Raw genomic sequence first — 21,302 nt, 5'->3', positions numbered from 1 at the left:
AAGATCCCAAACATTTTTGTTGGGTATATTATGGCGGCATTATATTTGGTGCATGAACTGTATAATCTACACAGTTAGATGTGAGACATGCCGCCTGTGGAGTCGAATATCCCTTTATGTCACCCAGCGGGGACATATTTGAGTAATCCCGGTGGCAGTAACAGCGTCAGCAGCTGCGATGGAGAGTACGGTGACCTAGGTATTGTGAGATGGACTCTATTCACACTATTCACACAGCAAGTTGAGATTATCACGCTGGGATGTTTACTTAATGTTATAAAAATACTGAGGAAACTTAGTTCAAGCTGATATATGAGTTCGTATGGATTCGCCTGTGTGATTGAACAACAGGTTACAGGTGAGTACTGGGTGAATTTGAATTTGATAACGCGGTATAACGAGATGTGAGCGTAGCGTTGTGCGATGAGTTAATACTTCCTTCTACAAAGAAACTATAGTGACTGTGTCTGTATGTCACAAATAGGGTTTCGGGTCGTGTAGTATTCATGGTATTGTGAAATTGAAAATTACATCGACTGGTGGGTGAAGCGCACTCGTTGTACATGTACAGCTTTGTGTCAGTTTAACGCTGACTTTGTACGCATCTTTTACAAATCCAGCCTTTGTGTTCAAGTATATATCACACAGCCTCGAAACCTTTTGAAAGTTGTGACAAAGTGTACATGGTAACCCATGTCAATATCGGACTATCGAATATACGAGATATTGCCCGCCGTGATTAATCTGGGTGAACCTCCATTTTGCAGTTCAGTGTCAGCGAAGCGTGGAAATCAGCAAGGTCACGTGACATGTTCATAGCATAAACAAAACACCCGAACTCACTGGGCTGTGTATATGAAGTCCACGAATCGTTCTGATGTAAATGAACGCCCTACGGCCAACATAAAGTATGCCACCCTGGTTGACATCGTACGTCTGTATAGCAGTCTTGGGGAGGGTTGTTCATTACGGGTTTCTTTGCGTGTCGACCAGGTAGGTGTGTCGCGGTTTTATTTAGACGTACTCTTGGCGTACACTGTGTATTTCAATAATCTTGTGTAGTTACGTATCATGTATGAGGTTCTAGAGAGGGATACAGAAGTCGGTATTCAACTTCTTTATTGTTTACACAACAATAAACGTGGATCTACCTGACGAAGGGGCAAGGAATAGCCCAGAAATGTGTGAACAATAAAGAAGTTGACATCCACAATATTTTGTCTTTTGTATCTCGTATACTTGGGATGAATCAAGATACCTGTTATACATTTGAATATTTCTCTGTGGGTGAATGTTATTTTATGCCGCTGTCAGCACTCTTTATCGGCGGCGGATTTTCTGAACAAATCGAATATGAATTACGTTAAAATCCAAGACACCAGGCCAGCGACAGGGAATAAACATGTGACACATTCATACTGCCCTGATTCATCGACAGTACACATCAAATCGTAATGTCCCTTCCCTATCTCACTTCCTATCGTCCTTCACTTGGTTCGCATCACTGCGTTGTAGCTATTGTTCAGTATCCTTCCTTTCCTTTGACTGAAACTGCAATCAGGCCCCGATTTCTCGAAACAAACTTAAGTATTTACTCAAATTTCAAACTGAGTTTGGCAATTTGAAACTGCTTTATTTTTAACTCAAATGCATTTTTAAAAATAGAAAATGCTCAAACACCTTCAGCAATATATTCACAAAACTCAAACTCACTACTGTTTTTGAGTTTCATATCGATTTCAGTACATTCTGGGAAATGTATTTTCTCAAATTTGAGTAAAAACTCGAACCTAAGTCAAAACTCAGACTACAGTTTGTTTAGAGAAATTGGGGTCAGACATACATACGCATATGAACAAACACACGTATACATCAGTTTGTATGTCATGTGACGGAGTCATGTGTCCTCCTCGACAAACGGAAGCTGCTGAGGCAGCTGTTGTGATACTTTTTGTATGCAAATGAGAGACTGTCAACACCATGTGACTTCCACCACTCGACCTCTTCCTGGTTCGTGGCTGACGCCTCGTATACATGGGAAGTTGTCGGTGACGTTGACCGCAAATGGATATGCGGATACATTATTTGATGACGTATGAGGATAAATGGACTGTTTATGTAATGAAATATACGAAGCAGCATTTGTACATGACAGCTATGTTCAAGTGAAGTATTCAGCAAGGACGTTTAGACTGTCAGAGTTCGTCATCTGACACTAGGGGTTCATGGGCTGACAAAGACAGTGAGTATGTCTGTCTGTCTGTCTGTCTGTCTGTCTGTCTGTATGTATGTATGTATGTATGTCTGTCTGTCTGTATGTATGTATGTATGTATGTATGTATGTATGTCCCCGTTTTGCTGTTAGTCACGAGACATATCACATTGCTTAAGAAAACAAAATCATTTCAAACAAATGAGAACGATCATAATTAATACATTCATTGTTTCTTCACTGATACCCTTCACCACGAACAACGTCCACATCGCCACCTTGTACGTCCTTGATGTTTTATGCCGCATTGTAAATCTGGGCTCGCTTACACAGAACAATCTAAGTTACAATCAATTTTAGGCCAATACAATGAAGTTTACAATCATCATACAATTACCGTAAACCACTTGCACAAAGACTATCTTAAGACAGCATGGATTTACGATCGCGATCTTACTTACGATCGAACTCTTCAACGTTGGGGGTAGAAATTTCATAAACTCGACTCCTGTCTATAGTTGTCTGCAAGTGCCCATAGCATGCAACGAAAATAAAACGTGGAACTGATTACTGCACACAACTGACATTCCTTCCTTAATAGCACCTTTCAGAATTTTCATGAAAAAAATACAGAACAAAAAACAAATAAACAAAAACAAACAAAAACAAATCAAAACAACAAAAACCTCAAAACCAAATACAAAAAAACCCAAAAAAAACACACACAAACAAACCAAACCAAAAATCCCGAAACAAACCCCAAAAACAAAACAAAATAAAACAACTACAAAAAATAAACAAACAAACAAAACCCAACAACAACACAAATCTTTGATGGAAATGATAACGTGGAAGACGGAAATGATATTAATCACTCGTAAGTCATGAGTTATTCTCTATTTTTTCTAATTCTATCTTGATTTATGATCTAAGAATGTGATACTGCAACCACAGAAATATCATGTTTTATGAAAATATTGAAATACAAACAAATATATTAACAAATTTGGGTCTTGAGTTATTGACCTAATAATCATGAAAATTAAAAGATAACAAATATATAAAATTTCCTTATGATATAACACCTACACGTACCATGATTTGTCAATGAAACATAGTTTGGCCTCTAGTCGGTGTTATTTGGAGTAAAATCCCAAATATATCCCACAAGCATTAGATTTGTAAAGATATGAAAGAGTGACATGACTGTGGGAGTGTTGTGTAAAATGCATGTATGTATGTGTTGTTAAATACTTATCCACGGTATGTTAATTTCTTTACGCTATTTTGTTGATAATTTTTTTTTTCTTTTTGTTAAAAATACATTTTACGCAAATTTCACATACCTCAGTAAGTGTATTTTTCCTGTTTGAAGAATACTTGTAATATATTTAAAATGCATAGATTAAAACTCTTGTCTCTTGTCAGATTTAATTTTAGAATTAGAAAAAAACAAACAACAACATAATTGCAACATATGTCATATTTGGGAATTCACTTTCTCAGTAACAACATAATTAAGTACGTTAGCCAAGTGTAGATTATTTTAATGATAAACTAAGACAAAATCATTGACCGAAAAGAAATATATGTGGAGATCTGCGATGTCACAACATAACATACATTGTATTTGGGCATGGCTAATTTGACGGCAATGGCGTAATACGGAACGGGAAACCACTCCCATCTTGCGTAAAAAGTAAGATTAGCTGCCCTTGAGTTATTGAAAAGGTCATGGACACTGCTTTTCGTTCCGTTACTATCCTTTCGTTACTATCCTTTCCTTGTTTATCAAAAAGGTATGGTGTTCATACTTTCGCAGCACTGAATCGGGTGAGAATTGTACTTTTTGATATCGACTCGATAATGATTTTGTTCACCACCGCAAATAACGATATTTCTGGAATTCTGACGTTAAATCGATGTTGCATTCTTCGTGTTGTTGAAGTGTCGAGGCGAATCATAAGCTTTATTTATTGTATCTATGTGGGGAATCGAACCCGGGTTCTCAACGTGACGAGTAGACGCTTTACCCGTTAGGCTACCCTACCGCATGTGTTAGCATCCCCCGTGTTGGCATCAAGCGCTACAGCCAGGTCTTGGCGATAACTGGTACGTGGTGATAACTGGTAGCTATAGCCAGAACAATGCATGCTTGGGAACCTCATCGGACATGGCATGACTTAACATAGATACGTCAATTAAATTTGACAAGTAACAATTTAACATACCACCGTTAACGTAAAACATTCGCCACATTCGCTATGTAATAACTGAGTCAATGTATATTATCACAGCCAATCTATGTTTTGCAGGGGGATGGCAACGAAAGTGCACATTGCCGTCGTAATGACGTGTGTAGTCGGCTTCATGAGCGTCGTAGACGGAGCTAACATGCTCCCTCACGGGAAGAGATGGGACACACTATTCAGAAAGAAGAGAGCGAGCCTTGATAAACGTGGTTTCACCGTGGAGGAGAAGACGGCCATTGTAGACCTGCACAACAAGTACAGACGGGAGGAACGGGCAACCGACATGACGCTCATGGTGAGAGAAGGGAGGTAACTCTAGGTCCTCGTTTTCTAGTGCGCCCTTCAAGTATTGGGTTATTGGCGTCCTCCTAAAGTCAGAGAATGTTGATGAATGACGTATGGCCATGCATACCATATACGACCTTGGATATCACGATATCCTGTCAGCCATCATACCTCTACTTGTTAAGTAGAAACTAGTACTTATGACCGTGCGTATTTATAATTTGTGCTGGTATAGGTAATAAGTATATATAGTCCGTTTGCCTTAAAAGCGGACCGATGAATTGCAGTGTAACTCGAAAACTAATAAACATAACATACCCAATGAAATGCTGATCATAATCAGAACACCATACCAACTCTCTGGGGGTTTTCGCAGAATATTTTTCCTTATAATGAAAAAGTTGTATAAGAAACTGTCATTAAAACATTGAGACAGTTCACTATTTGTTACGAGGGAGGAGTGCATAGAAAGGGACAGCCAGATGTGCGAGAAAGTGTGGAAACAGCACAGCACAGGTTAATGAATATATAACTTTCTCGTCACTTGTGCACGTGCTTCTCTAACGCCTGGCTGTGCCTCTCCCTGCACTCCTCCCTCGTAATAAACAGTGAACTGTGTCAATATCTTAATGTTTATTCCAACAATTTTTAATCGCTTGTTTAACGCGGCACTCATCAGTATTTCAGCAATTTGGTGGTGGTCTATGAATAATGGAGCCTGGACCAGACAGTCCAGTGATCAACAGCATGAGCATCGTTCTACGCGAGCATTATCATCCCATCCCGTTAGTCGCCTCTTACGACAAGCATGTGATACTGTAGACCAATTCTAACCCGGATCTTCACGGATCAATACCCTGACAATACATATGTGTGAGAATACATAAGTGTCTGGATAAGCGAGGTTCGCTGTGATTCGCTACACCTGCACTAGTGTCTGTTTCATCACTATTGAAAGGTTTGTTCATTACCTGATCCAAGGTTCGTTGTACCTGATGATGCTATTTACAGGTGTGGGACCAAAACCTAGCTCAGATGGCTCAGGGGTGGGCGGACAGGTGCGTGTGGGACCACAGCCAGAACCGTTACAACAGACTGCCTCAGTTCTACTATATAGGAGAAAACCTGTATGCTGCAACAGGTAGGTCAATATGACGTCATTTGAGTAAGTGAATGTTGCTTTACAACATAGTGATATCCCAGCTACTTTAATAACAGTTGGTAATAATATGGGCAGCGATACCTGGTGTGGTCACGATGACCAACACTCATCAGGTGATGCATCCTGCTTGTCTCCTTTACCCCAGTTTTCTTGACCAATACTGGGGACCTGTGTTTGTTACAAACATGTGCTTCCCCGCCGTGATATTGCTATGATATTGCTATTTGCGGGGTAAAACTAAACTCACTCCATTTGCTTCACAACCTCTATCATAATGATTAGAGGCAACGTAATGTTCGCACTGATTTCTTGTTCTTTCTGGCGATTTGGTTCATGGAGTTGCTCCCCTTCGCGGTACAAGGATCCTACTTTCGGCGGTTGGAATCCTACGTTTTTCCTGATTATCAGCCATGGTTTATCAACAGAATTCCCCAGACTGCGATTTTCACCAATTCGGTAGAAGACATTTCCTCTCACATTAAGCTGAAATGCCGTCATTTACGCTTATTAATGTCCTATGTTGCTATGGTTACAGATCTACCCTCAGCTGAGAAGGCAGTAGGGAACTGGGCGGACGAGATCAAATATTACACGTTTTCCAGTGGATATTGTTCCAAAGTCTGCGGCCACTATACACAGGTACACGACAAACCTCCATAATCCATACTTCTATCTCTAGTCGTATGTACCTAGCATAGGCCGGATAAACGAACCATGAAGCATTTTTTCGACCTCTTTGTTCCACAGTCGAAACAGGAGACAAAATCGTAGGTTTTTTCACAACTAATAAGATCTTCTTTGAGAGTGTTTGCTGGACAGGTGTTTACATCTGACCACTTGTCATCTAGGTAATAGTGAAGCTACCTGTTGTTGCCAGGTGATATGGGCGGAGTCCTATGCTGTGGGGTGTGGCATCAGACACTGCTCGAACCCCCGCGGTCTGGACTGGACCCAGTATGGAGGCGGTTATATTGTAGTATGCAACTACGGGCCAGGGTAAGTACGCGGAGAAGGAAGCGCCCAGTAAATCACCGTACAGTGTGATACACTTGAATGAGTGCACCCGTTGAAGTTGAAAATGTGTGAGTGAGTGTAGTTTTACTCCACACTGAGCAATATTCCAGCAATATGTTGGCGGTCAGTAAATAATCGAATCTAGACCATACAATCCAGTGATCATCATACGCATCGACCTACGAGCAACTGGGATACTATGACGTGTCAACCAAGTCTGATCACCGGATCCCGCTATAAATACATGCATAATTTGAAGTCGCCTCTTGCGACAAATTTTTATTGTCCTGTTTATATCGAGTCACGTGTCACATTAGCTTGCATTACGTGAATCATGCTGCTAAATCATGTTACAGAAATTAAATTACTATCATTGTAATATGAAAAAATCCTGATTTTTTCGACTCTTTTAATGTAAAATTTACAATCAGCATAATGATTGGTTATTTCAAATGTTATGGCTTTGTTAAAGTGAGTGAGTGAGTGAGTTTAGGTTTACGTCCGTTTTACCATATATAGACTTCACACATTGTACCCATGTGGGGAGTCAAGTACTCAAGTACGCTTTAGCCACTGCTCTACCCGATCGCCCCTTCTCTGTTAAAAGTACTCCGTCGGTAATATGACCAAACGATTGAAGTTTTAATTCTTCTGTTCGATTAAGTGAGGCGGGATTTCGTGGACTCGAGCTTGACTAAAGATTGCATAATAGCCGAGTGGTTGAGTCGGTAGCTCGTCACTGGTTCGATGCCACACGTGAATATAATGTCTGCAACTTTGTGTCCTGTCGTCACATTGATACTCAAAGTCATATATATTAACATTCTCAAGCAAGACAAAGGTTGATTAAGTGATGTATTCTCCCAATATGAGTTCTAATCCTGCTCCTTCTTCCTGTGGCCTGCAGAGGAAACATTCGTGGACGTAAACCCTACGACAGAGGCGGTCCAGCCTGCTCCAACTGCCCTGATGGATTCAAGTATTGTATAAATGGACTCTGCAGTAAGTAAACAGTCTAAGAACTAGAACCAGTCTGACTAGATATAGATCCAATTATGATCGAATGTTCGTTTTGGCATGGTCTGACTGCAATAAGATTGCGATCGTGGGGACGCTAGTTTTGGAGCGTAAACTAAGGTTAAGAAAAGACATTGCGCGCCAGAAACTGAAACCATCTGTTGGTACTCAATAAAGGTAATTTCTTATGAAATAACGGTATGTCTGGTTTTTTTTGATAATTTACGTTGTGTTTTCGATGAATCAGTGGAATAACTATATTTGTATCAAAGTGGTGTGGTTAAGTGATTCGTTTTTATGTTTTTTTTTTGTTTTTGTTTAGGCCAAACAGAGGTTGCCCCATCACCGTCGACAGCATCACGTCGTCACCTGACACGGTTTTTGATCATCACTATGGTGATGTTTTCGTTGTGGTCAAACGGTGTGCACTAGAGACGCAGCTTTAGAATACATGTGCTGAACAGGGCTCATGCAACATTTCTATCCTTCTGAACCGGATAACAACTATATTTTTCTAAATATGTACAGAAACAGAGGAAACATGTTATACATAAAAAAGTTTTAGGAAAATATTTGACACAAACCACTCCATGCAGAATCCCAACATGTGGGGAAATGATTGCCGACGTCTAAACGTTTGAAAAAAGAAACGTCTGTAATAAATAGCTAAAACGCACCCAATATGAAATGCACGTGAATCCAGAAATTATGTATCAGCTTGAACTGAAGCCTAAGACTGTAGGCTTTAAAACGCCACATCTATGGTGCTCCACATGCATTTCTTTAAGCCACTATAGACAAGTTGATGAAAAGCTCAAAGACACAACGCTTTACGTGGACGGGCATCGCAGCATGGGGTGACAATTTACTTCAGCGTGTCCAGTCAGACCAAGGACTCAATACCTCATTTCTGGGAGTGTAATGAAAGTTACCACGGCCGCTCAGAATAGCTGCATCCGGTTGAGATATTTTCTTTCAAACACCACGGATCCACAACATCATCCACAACAATCCACATCCCTAGACTGCACCGAATCTCCGACCAGACAGTTCGCAACTGACAATGGGAAGCCAGATGTTTTTTGCCAGAAGACGAGTTCAACGTCACGTCGATCCCTTTATCAACGTCAACGGTTGATGGTTGGAGTATGACAACGCTCGACGTCTAGTTGCACATGTTTGACAGGATAAAACAATGTTCAGGGGATACCTTGGACTTTAATAGCTCTGTGTGGTTTTACCATACACTTTCAGGATAATCATGTTTTTGAAATTTGTTAAGCGCTGATTTTACTGTTATTGATGCCATGTTTAAATCGGGTTGCACTCAGTATGTAAACTCCAAAACAGCATGTATAGTTTCTTTTTTGAAGAGTATATCATAACCCGCCTTGGTATTTCTGGATTATTGCTAAAAGCGGCGTAAAACCATATTCACTCTCTTACTCACTGTATATGATGCAGCTCAAAGAAGGAACAAGCATGTGTCATGAGTGATTGAGTCATTACCTGTTTTGAAGATACACTGCCTGAACTTATGTTCGCAAGGAAAACGGTCATTTGTTCCAGGGTTAGACCTGCCTAGAAAACTAAAATGAGGAAAGTGGTATATAATAAACACGTTACGTAGATTGTGTCGGACATATGTTGCATTCATGGATAGAGTGTCGTTCTAGTCTTGCCAGTGACTAGCGATATAAACTGTGTTCTTCATTCTATACAGACTTGGATCAAGTCTATTCCATATGCGACACAATATGGCTGAGATAACAAGATAAGCTTTAATCAATCATGCGGTTATGAGAGCCGGTGGGGTAGCTAAGTGGTTAAAGCATAGACTCGTCACGCCGAACACTCGGGTTCGATTCTCCACATGGGTACAACGTGAAGCACAATTCTGGTGTCCCCCGCCGTGGTATTGGTGGAATATTGCTAAACGCGGCGTAAAACCACACTCATTCACTTATGATATGTAGTATCTGAATAGAAGTGCAACAAAATGGGTACGTTTCAAACATTCCTTAAGTTAGCTGTGATAATTGATGCCATGAAATGTACATTTTACACTGTGAACATGTTGTTTTGCTCAATTTCAAACACCATGTCAGTGACATGTTCGAACTGTTTTACATTTTCAAATATATACTTATGTAACATTGGTGTTATTGTTGTATATCTCTAACGCGCTAGACAGAATACAGTCTCTTGGAACAAAACTCAAGGAAGTGAGTCAGTATTGGATGAATGGGTGCTTGGAGCGTTGAACACGGTCTCAGCAAAATCGAATCTATCAGGAGCGAGAGCTCCACTAATTTAAACCTAGTTGACTTAATCGAGGCTGATTAACCATGTGACCATCGCGACTACCTGGGCCACAGATGACGTTTCATATGATGAAGTGGTAACTTAATAAAATGATGGACAACGGATTGGATGACGTCTTTCAGATACATGTGTATTTTTGAAAGGGAGCTCTATCAATGTGATTCCGGATTTTTCCACCCACGTTATAGCATCTAAACATCACGTGAGATTATAACCCAGGCACATGCTCAAATATGCACACACACGCACACACAGGCACACACGACTTGTTGACATGGAGACACAGCTTAAGAATGAAATCAGAGCGAGCGTGTTTCTATTAAAGGGCTCGGTGGGGTAGCCTAGTGGTTACAGCGTCCGCTCGTCATGCCGAAGACAATGGTGGAATTCCCATCAGTGTGTGAAGTGCAGCGTGTTGGGGTACAATGTGTGAAACCCATTTCTGGTGGCCCTCCCAGTGACATTGCTGAAATATTGCTAAAAGTGGCGTAAACCCTCATTCACTCACTCACTTACTATGAAAATTGCATTTGATTCTTAACTCTGCTCATACTAAAAGTTCCCTGAGCATGGCTGGTTTCACTAAAGCGGCATTACCTCCCTTTGGGTGAGTGAGTGAGTGCTTCTTGTGTCAGTGAGTATGTGAGTGCCACGAGTGGTTTTAGGCCACGTTTGGCAACATTGCATCAGAATGGGCTTCAAACAATGGGGAATCAGTGTAACGAGAGAACACATTACCTACTTGACTACCAATCTGCCCCAGGGCTACGTAAGATAGGTTTTGATCGCATCAGAACGAAACGATTATAAAGATGCTACATGTTGTTGCCCTGGCTGATGAGAAAGGCCCAAGAACTGTTGGACTCAGAATCAGTAAACGTAGTCTGAATGGGTTATTTACTTATATAAACAGAAGGGGAGCAAAGGAAATGAATGTTCTCGAAAGCTTCTATTAAAGTTCTAGCACTTCATTACTTTATGCACAAATATTCGCTATTATAGCACAGTATTTATTGCGTAAATACTGAATGCATGAACGTGAAGGTTTTCCTCCTCATAAGCACAGTATATCCGTGAACGAGCGTCAGAGGTCAACACCAAGGGACCATCCTAACACTACACACCAATGCAATCACAAAACTGTCCTTTCACTCCTTGTCTGTAGCAACCCGGATCAACGACGTCTCTGCTTTGTCATCAGATCCGATCATTGTCGGCTATCGAACTCACTTACTCGTTAACGTAAATGCCACTACTTTCTATAGCGGGTAGATTTATCCGTTGTCATATATAGCGCTTGACTTTGAATGAAGAACCCGAGGTAAGAAATCAATATGGATTACAAGCAAGGACCAGGGTGAGTTAACGATTTATCTTGTTTTATTTGTAGCTGTTGTAAAAATAATTTCAGAGGTGAAAAATTGAATTGGTGTTTGGTGACGACTCAGTTTTCTCTAAACTTTAAATCTAACAACCCTACTGTTTTAGTGGCCGTTTGATTTGACCTGGGAAAGAAGGCCAGTATGTTTAGTGCATGTGCTCTATGTTCATGCCTCCCCATTGTCGGCCATAGTCATTGGTGTATGATCTTAACTGAATAGTGGTCAAATTAGATAATGTGTTTATAAAAAGTATGATTTAGATGATAGTTTCTTTCTTAACTTACACTCACACTAATTCAGAAATGAACTTTGACGGTGTATGAAAATGATGTTGAAGTTCATAATTTATGGCTCGGTTTTTTAAGGGTGTGTGTATGTGTCCGGTATTTTGTTATAGGGATATCAGCAAATATTTGTTCATTGATATATTTAAACGTTATGCTTAAGGATTATGAGAAGGGGGGAGGGTCACTTACTATGTGCATACATTATAGGGGAGGGTCATTTCATGTAGATATCGTCATCCAACACACAGACACAGACACACACACACACACACACACACACACACAAACACACACACACACACACACACACACACACACACACACACACATGATATATAACCTGACAGGAGATACCAAAAGGGGCTCGGTAATTAATTCCACGCTTGAACCTTGAATACGAACAGATAACTGCAGCCAGTGCCGTGAAACGGCTCTACTCATATTACACAATCATAACAATGTACATTGCTGACATATTTTCCCTTTTTGGCATGGATTACTAGCATAATGTAGTGAATGTCAGGTTAGCATATATTCCGAGAGAACAGTGTGGTCTGTTTATTTCAATGCTTTCGCAAACGAATGAAACGGGAAGGTTTTTAATTGTATTTACTGAACTGTTTTGTTATGTTGCACCGTTTGATTGCAAATGTTTCTTGGGTCACAAGACGAAGTCGATGTTGGCATCACGTAGACATGCTACATGAAGCCACGGAGGACGGATATACTCAGAAAATAATTGTGAACGTTATATTAATGGACCACTGAAAATCAGTGTTGTCACCGCTCACCTAGATACTTTAAAACTGTAAACTTCCAGCTTAACACGAACCAGACAATAAAATAATCGATGAACCAGAAAATCCAGTTGTCAAATTTGAATTATGGCTACCGTGTTGAAGTTCACAAAGAAAACGTTTAGAAATTTATTTACAAGGTTGGGGTAAGCATAAATGTCTTCAACGAGACAATCCGTTTATGGCTGACACGACACTGTTATGTATGTTACAAGGGTCATGACAGAGCTCAGGGACTTCTGTACAACATCATATCTATTGACACAAGTCAAGTAAATGTGGAATACCAAAGCAAAAGAAGTGAAATGCGGCAAAATACGTATGAAAATACCGCGAATACACCACTGATATCAGTAATGACAATAGGTGTTCGGGAAACGAGTGCGCATGTACTGCATCGTCTCGTTCATTCACTTTACCTGCCAAAATGAGCCGTGACTTACCTTCCTCACAATGGAACTCTCCGTACATGGCAGCATATCAGTCAAACAGTCGTTGTAGTTCATGTATTTTATGTTTATGTTATAACTATTTTAATATAAATCGATATAATGTGTTATTCAAGTCCTGTGTATTTTAAGGGAAGAGGCCTAGGTAACTAGCTGTATGTGTTTCTGTATGGCAAATATCATTTGTTGACTGTTCTATTATCTCTTTATCATAAAATTGAATTCTTGGGCAGAATCTTATTAAACACGTTCTGAGTTAAAAGTGGTCGTCAGCAACCCCTGTTTGTCTTAAGAGGCGACTAACGGGTTCTGGGGATCAGGCACTCTTGGCTGACACAGGTCATCATGTCAAAGTAGAGTAGATAAATGCTCATGATTTCATGCTCTGGATTGTCTGATCTAGACTCTATTATTTACATACCAACGCCTTAATCATGACTGGAGGAAAGAAACAGATGCAGATAGATAGTCCTTTTTTCCTCCACAATTGAAGATTTTACAGGGACTGACTCATGCACAGGGAATGTGTGACTGTGCTATGTTCAACCCCGTCTCAGCCACATGCAGCAAAAGGAGTAAAATCTGACGCAAGGACGAGGTTAAAGGGTAGACGTGTAGACCTCGCCACAGGCACATTTCGGGGACATCTTGTTTATTGTAGTTGTATATAATGATTTAACCACTTCATCCCACCCTTACCTCCTACACCCTTTCCTTTTTTCAGTTCTCAAGGATGACAACTCTCTTCACAGTTTGTTTCTCTGACTATAGAAAACAAAGATGATGTACGTGTGACGTAATAACTAACAACTTCAGTGAATGTAATCCTCCGAAATGAAAATTATTACCTGTGAACAACCATAAGAAAATGAGAACCTTGTGTCGTGACAGTAAGACTAATGGCCGTGGTGCGTGGTCAGATCATCTCCAGCCCCAAATCTCCCTGGAGTAAAGAGGGAGATCTTGGATCAGACGCCTCTCTGCCGGAGACTCTCCTCCAGACTCCAGAGCAAGATAAACGTGAGCCCAGTGTTATATCAGAAGACGGCGCAACGATGAGTCTACGTGAGGATTACCGAGTGACTCCGTACAGATCAAGACGACACAGACGGAATCAAACAGGTCCGTATTCGACTCAAAGTGTTCCTGCAGTTCGCCGCATGCAGGAGACACGGCGCAGACATCTTTATGACGACAGATGGAGCAGGGCGACTGGCCGGGGATCAGATGTCCCGCCAGCTAACTGGTTGGATAACAGAGGACCCAGAGGACCAGAGTCAGAATTCAGAAGGCCTCGAAGGGATGACGTCAGACATATTGGATATGACCCCGATGCAGATTTGGACTTCATTGAGACCAGACGAGGGACCAGGAACTATATTAAAGAACCTTCCATCAGAAAACCTATGGAACATCCTGGGTATAGTAATGCTAGAACTGGTACAATCGCTACTGACTGGGACTTTATTGACGACCCTACTGTTCGTAGTGAGTATCAGCAACAGTTGAAGGAGTACAACCCGAGGAGAGAGTTCAAACCGAATCGGGTGTATTCCAGACGATTGTCAGACCCTCCAAGTGTAGCAGGGAATCCTGCCAGTTCTATAGATAGCGTAGAAAACTTCAAAGGGTCTGATTTAGGTCCAAGAGAACCCAAGCCTGGAGAGTTTGTACCTCACTGGGGCTACTACACAGAGACTCCGCCAAGCCCAGGCCAGAGTGTTCAACCTAGACAAGGATCAGTATTAGACCCTAATTACAGATCAAGATCTCGGGAACTGGACAGGAACCTCCTTTCTCCACGGTCGTTGTCAAAGAGTATGGTTCCAACCCATGGGTCGACTCTGACCAGCCCTTCTATGAGGGGTTCGGTGAAGGAGCAAGAATCTGATGAAAGTGGCTTCCATGAACCTCCACGGAGGTACCAGGGTCAAGGATACAATGCGAGGGGAGGAGGACCTGGCATACAACACGGGGGTAACTATAGAGCAAACCCGTACCAGAGGGGCTCCCAGGGGGGATACCAAAGGGGCGCTGATGGGCGAGGTTATACTCAAGGAGGCGGGTACCAACAAGGGGGTGGCAGAACTGTCCGGTTCAACATCAGCAGAGACAAGGGAGCTGCAAGACGATGTGATCCAACCTACATGTGCACGGTACTGGGAGTCCTCAAGCTTGCTGAATTTGTAAGTTCTCTTCTAGGATATTTTCCGTTCTTATCACCTTAAACGTATATGATAAGGATATACAGCAACGGCTCTGTGGTATTGCTTTACATTTTATGTGATAACAGCAGACGGTCAAATATATTGATTTATAACCCGTGGTTGATAGTATAAAGAATTATTACGGGCACACGACCTTCAGTGTCATACATGTGTCTGTGAAATCTCCACAGGCTAGGCTCGCCAGAGCGAGTGAGTGAGTGAACGAGCGTGCAATATTCCAGCAATATCACGACGGAGGAACACCTAAAATATCCGGTCATCCAGATCTGTGAGACGACCGTACGATATAACCACTAGGCAACCTCACCGTCGCATATATCCGAAATATGTCGCTGACGACTATTTGTTTTTCCACAGGTACAGCAAAACTGCATCTTTACAGCGGAGAAGGTTTCTCAAATAATCAAATGTTTTCGCCTGATGACAATCAGTCTCAATTGTCCCCAGAAACATTACAAAATATAAATGCGTGCGTTTCTTGTGTTCAGATCACTTGCGCCATTATCATTGGGGTGAGCCAAGCGGACCCAAGCCTCTGGTCCTTTGACATCTTCGTCCTGTTCGTGGGTGTCAGTGGAATGGTACTGGCTATAGGGTCATTCTTCTTCAGACTCTTTCATTGGGAGGAATCTGCACATGTTGGCTGTCTTTGGTTCGTAAGTAAACACTTTGTATTTCCAAGACGACGCGAGTGTAAACCTCGCCCAGTGATGTAATTCGTGCCACAGGCACGTGTCTTAAAAACTCAAAATTCCTTGAAAAATGAAGACGTACATGTCACAATCTGAACCGTCCTCTAAAGCTTCCTTCCATGTGGATTAAAATTACTTTGTACACTTGTATCGTAAGAATTAAATGTGTGCTATTGTTCATTGTGAGTCATCAACCGTGAATATCCCGGTTAGAATTGGTCTTCAGAGAACCAGTGGTAATCCACGCTGATTTACATTCATCGTATCCCATTTGAACAGATCGATGCTTATGCTGCTGATCACTAGTTTGTCTGATCCAGACTTTATTATGTACACATTATGTAGCTGGAGTATTGCTGAGAAGTTCGGCTTTAGACAACAACCAAACAAAACATTGTGTTCCCATCCGAATCTAAAGTATATATCTTCAGAACACGTACAAGGTATGTTCAAACTGTAGCTCTTAAGAAGGTATATGTTTCATACACTACCGACAAGTAATAAGGGAACTAATGAAATAATAGCGAAACTGCTTTAAATATCCACTAAATCAATTTTAGGCGTCAAGTTCAATATCTGGTGTGTCCACCATGTTGGGCAACACATTCACGGCACCTTGATGGCATGCTGTTAATCAATTTCCGGATGGTTGCCCTTGGTATTGCCCGCCATTCCTCTTGGAGAGCTGCACCAAGCTGGGCCAGGTTGGCGGGTCCTGGGTCCCTGGCGTACACCCTTCGACCAAGAACGTCCCAGAGATGTTCAATTGGGGACAGGTCTGGGGACTTAGATGGCAGGGGCCGATTTAAACCTATCGCGTAGAACAATTAACGTAATGAGACGATCCTGTCGTGGTGTCGTTGATTTTGGTCTACCACGCCCAGGTCTCGTTGCAACCCCACCCGTTTGACGGTACTTATCCCACTGGCGTGAAATTACACTTTTTGATTTACCTTTCTGCCAGGCAACTTCACATAATGATGTCCCCCCCTCTATCATCCCCACAATTCTCCATTTTGTTGCTTCACCGAGATTCTGCCTCGGAAGCATTTCTGTCAGTAAGTGTCAATCTCTATTGCATTAGTGATTGCGACCTCTCCAGTACATTTACAGGAGTTAACTTCTGTATGCACGTGTAGCACGTGCTGGGCATGCATTATGCGAAATTCCATTGTCATTGGATGTTGCGTTTGGGAGATACGCCAGGATAACGGACTCTGTCACAGTCAAAGTCATCTACATTCAATTTCTTGGTTCCCTTATTTTCTGTCGGTAGTATATATTGTAATGGAATCTAAGTAAATACAGTAAAAGTATCCAAAACATAATGTTAACATTGTCCATCACGCATGTCACCTATTTTCGCTATATCACGATCTACCTGCAAATGTCCATTCACATTTTTTTTAACCTTAAAGTAAATAATAAGATGGCAACATCATAGACAGTTACCTGGTTCTGAAGTTCACTTACTTGTGTCACTTTAAGGGGGCATGTCCACTGTTGACATCTATGTTTTATCTAGCACTGAACGTTCCCGGTAGCAGCACTTGTCAGACATGACCTAATTACCACTGCGTGTTACTACGCTATTTATATTCATGCAGGATTTTACTACTGGTGTTTCATCCTTCACAGTTATTGTACAGGCTTATGTATTTAGTGTATCTAACTGGTATTTTATTCTATGTCTGGAATCATTGTGCATTGTGGATGATAGCAACAATGTTTGTCAGGGACTATTTCTTGTGTGCACTCCTGCTCCCTGGTTATTTATAGAAAGTAAGTCTGACCGGTGACCCATGTAAACAATGACCTATTACACTGGTTAATGGTGATTTTCTGATAACTTCCTTGTTCAGAAGTGTTTTTAAGTGTTTTCCATGATGGATACTGATATAAATTACGCTTGATTGCTGTGAATAATGAATTTGATCAATTTGACATTTCTCAGGTTACGGTGACCTGTCAACGTTTTACGTTAGGTTGAGTGACTGTTTATAAACTGAATGTCCGTTTTTATATCAAAAGCCACATAATCATTATCTGGTATTTTCCTGGAATCTGTGATAGAAATGCATTGTTTTAAGACAGAGAGGACAACATATAATCTCCTGTATTTCCTACATTTGTACCTCAAACATGACAGTCATTCCATGTTTTGACATTTCTCGCCGACAATCATTCATGGCACTGTTTGACATTCTGTTGTCCGTTTTCTCTGTTTGCTTTTACCAAATATCTTAGCAATCTCGTTAGTGTCCGAATTATTAAAGGACACGTAGGACAACATAAATTCCTGGAAACAGGGCACATTTACGTTACATTGACACCAAGTTGTCAATAGACGTAGCATGCATTTGACGTCTGTCAAAATGTCGTCCTAGTCACTTGGTGTAACTATATCGTTGCCCTTATTCTTGTTATATCAAATGTCACCACAAAACACAGATGTCCATTGTGTTTAATCTTTTCGGACACTTTTTATCACATGAGGACAACACCAAATGATAAAGAAACTGAATATTTTGTACATTTCACCTGTCATTTGAGCTGACCACCAACCAAGATGGCGGCCGCTGACGCTACGTTGACAGAAAGATATTGTCCGTTTAATTATAACAAATTGTCTTGATGTCCTAATTATTTCTACTGTGTCCTAATCAATTTCGGACAAACAGGACAACAACAGGACAATTAGTGATCACTTACTTGTGTTAGAAACAATACTGCCTATGCAGTGCTTTGTGTAGGAAAGCCATCAAACCTGTGTTCTGATTGGCTGAGAACGGTCACATGACCTCCTGATGATGCCTATAAATACGATCACTGGTCAAGGCCCAAGGACAACTACAATTACTCACAACTGACACATTCACTCGATCCTCATCCATTCATCCACTCATTACTTGTTCCAAGGTTAAGATTCCGATTGTAGAAGTCATTTGAACTGACCTTCACCTGGTATCCCTACCAACTTGCATTTATTATCCTGACTATCACTAGGTATATATTTTAAGTCAAATTTGCAATCACTTGGTAACATTATATACAGAGTATCATTTCTGCAAGATACAATTTGAGTCAAAATATATGTAGCATAATAACCATTATTTTCCTTGGAGACTGAGCCTTGTCATTAAGCCAATCTATAGGCAAACTAGTGTCTTATCAGACCTGACTATATTTATTGGCATCATTTATTTTATCACTTTGTTAGCCAAAGTTGCATTGGCATTGTTGCCGTTATAACAAAATTAAACAGAAAGTTTGCATGCATCATTGCAAACTCTCCTACTCTGCTTCATCATCTCCTTGTGTTATTTGTCTTCCAACATGCACCCCAAGGGTGTTACAATATTATCAACTGTTTACTTGTCTCTCTGTCTGTAGGAGTTCTCATGCCATCTGGTCGTGGCTATTCTGATGTTTGTAGCCGCCATCTTGTCAACGGTGTCAGCCAATCTTGCAACTTCCATCGTTGCTTTGACGGTAAGAATTAGAAAGGAAAAAACACAGTTGTATTATCCACAAGAAAGAAGTTGATATACATGTACACAATTCTGGCCTTTCTTGTACTTTCCACTTCTAAATGCCCTCCAAAGATGGTAAGAATCAGGGCTGTGTATTGCGATGAGGTACCCTTATTGCAATATATGCATTGCAATATATTAGGATATTGACACTAATTGTGCATGTCAATCCTACTTTCTCCCTAAACATACATGTTAAGACTCTGGGATTCTTTCTTCTTTTTTTATAGTATGATTTTTCAATTACAGTTACAATTTATAATGCTGTGATTGAATAACGCAGGAAAACATTTGTTGTTTAAGTATTGCAGAATGTATCGTTTGAAAAGCGTTTTGTGATATACCGGTATACTGTGCCTTCATCGTGACAGTGCAATCTACTCGCACTTGATTTCATATGAATCAGTAGCTGCTGGTAAACAATATTTGTTAGATATGTATATTGTTCATTATTTATGCTCTAGTAATGACTAACTAACATGTGTTTGATATTATTCCAGATTTTCTGTTTCGTGGGCGCGGGGTTGTTCTCTGCAGACAGCTTCATTCTTGGGTCTGTCGCATCCAAGCAGACGAGAGAATCACTGGTAGGCAAAGGTCAAGGTCAAAACCAAGGGCAACAACCAAGAGGCGGCGGACAGCCAGGCCAACAGCAGCAGGGAGGTGGTCAAAGGGGAGGGAATCCTGGGCAAGGTGGTCCACAAGGAGGTGGGTATCCTGGAGGGCCAAACAAACCCTACCCTCAACGTCGATGACCAAAATGTGGTTTTGTAGTGATCCGAACTGTGTGCTGACCTGGGTTATTTAGTTCAGTTATTGAGAGTGTTGCTCCGCGTTACTCGATGACTCTCAGGTAGTTCAACTGTGAACGACGTGTTAGTTCTGTTTGAACTAAAGTGCATCACTGAGCTTATGACTTGAAGGAAAGATATTACTGAGTCAGTGGGCGGGGGCTATTAACTGAAGCAGTTGAGAGACTACGGATTGTGAATTGAAACATTGAGATTTTCATGGAAATACTGTCAAATATGTGAGAAGATCGTAAATGATGTGTAGGAGCTGAGAATTGAGGGGAGAATCAGCATAACAGATCCAATGTGGACTGTACAGAAGAATGATGGAACCACGAATCATTGGACATCAGAGGATCAAACTACATGCATGGATAGTGTGAGATTATTACGTATGGTGATAAACCGGAAACAGTCTGGTGAATTAGCAGCGTAATTAGTCGTGTCAGGATCCGGTGATCTTGGGTTCGATTCCCAGATTTGCTCTGTTGTCTTGATTTGGTTGTAATCAGCCAACCAATGCTTCCGGGTTTCAACATAGTGTTAAACGTGTACGATCTATGCCAAGCTTTCACGCTGCGGTAGGCGGAACACAGGTCAGCTGATGTTAAACTCTCCAGAATACCTACATACGCAGTCAGATCCTAAATCCTAAACTGATACAAAGGGGCATAATGTACAACCCTCTCAACCTGCTGATTGACAAGTATTAGATGAGCCCAAATGACCCCAACTTGCATCAATGGGAACGCCCTCCAGAACATTCCATTTGAAACAAGAGGGAAACATGTTGTCGTCTAAATATTGAATGTTCAATTCCCTCGTGCGAATCCTGTCGTGATGGTGTTTTGCTGAACTAAATCGCTCTACGAGACA

At 41.1% G+C, this 21,302-nt stretch overlaps 2 protein-coding genes across 5 annotated transcripts; both read left to right on the top strand.

Annotated features, from left to right (window-relative positions):
* The first annotated feature begins 153 nt into the window (after positions 1 to 153).
* Positions 154 to 10,098, top strand: LOC137258531 (GLIPR1-like protein 1). 4 transcript variants are annotated; one of them, XM_067796241.1, is made up of 7 exons: positions 154 to 358; positions 4,528 to 4,759; positions 5,761 to 5,890; positions 6,447 to 6,550; positions 6,789 to 6,907; positions 7,833 to 7,927; positions 8,265 to 10,098. In XM_067796241.1, exons 2-7 carry the CDS (start codon positions 4,532 to 4,534, stop codon positions 8,372 to 8,374), a joined length of 786 nt encoding a protein of 261 aa, XP_067652342.1. In that variant the 5' UTR covers positions 154 to 358; positions 4,528 to 4,531; the 3' UTR covers positions 8,375 to 10,098. The 4 variants fall into 4 exon arrangements, with proteins under 4 accessions (XP_067652342.1, XP_067652339.1, XP_067652340.1 ...); XM_067796238.1 differs by lacking the exon at positions 154 to 358 and adding an exon at positions 850 to 993; XM_067796239.1 differs by lacking the exon at positions 154 to 358 and adding an exon at positions 896 to 930 and having other exon boundaries at positions 8,265 to 8,471.
* Positions 10,099 to 14,081: 3,983 nt separating this feature from the next.
* Positions 14,082 to 20,390, top strand: LOC137258100 (uncharacterized). The gene is made up of 4 exons (XM_067795661.1): positions 14,082 to 15,368; positions 15,899 to 16,066; positions 19,496 to 19,594; positions 20,136 to 20,390. The coding sequence occupies exons 1-4, from the start codon at positions 14,082 to 14,084 to the stop codon at positions 20,388 to 20,390; spliced, it is 1,809 nt and encodes a 602-aa protein (XP_067651762.1).
* Positions 20,391 to 21,302: the final 912 nt, after the last annotated feature.

Source organism: Haliotis asinina, chromosome 12, assembly GCF_037392515.1.
Source record: "Haliotis asinina isolate JCU_RB_2024 chromosome 12, JCU_Hal_asi_v2, whole genome shotgun sequence".
Taxonomy (NCBI): domain Eukaryota; kingdom Metazoa; phylum Mollusca; class Gastropoda; order Lepetellida; family Haliotidae; genus Haliotis; species Haliotis asinina.
Note: the sequence above shows the minus strand (reverse complement) of the source record. Positions and strands in the feature narration are given on the sequence as shown.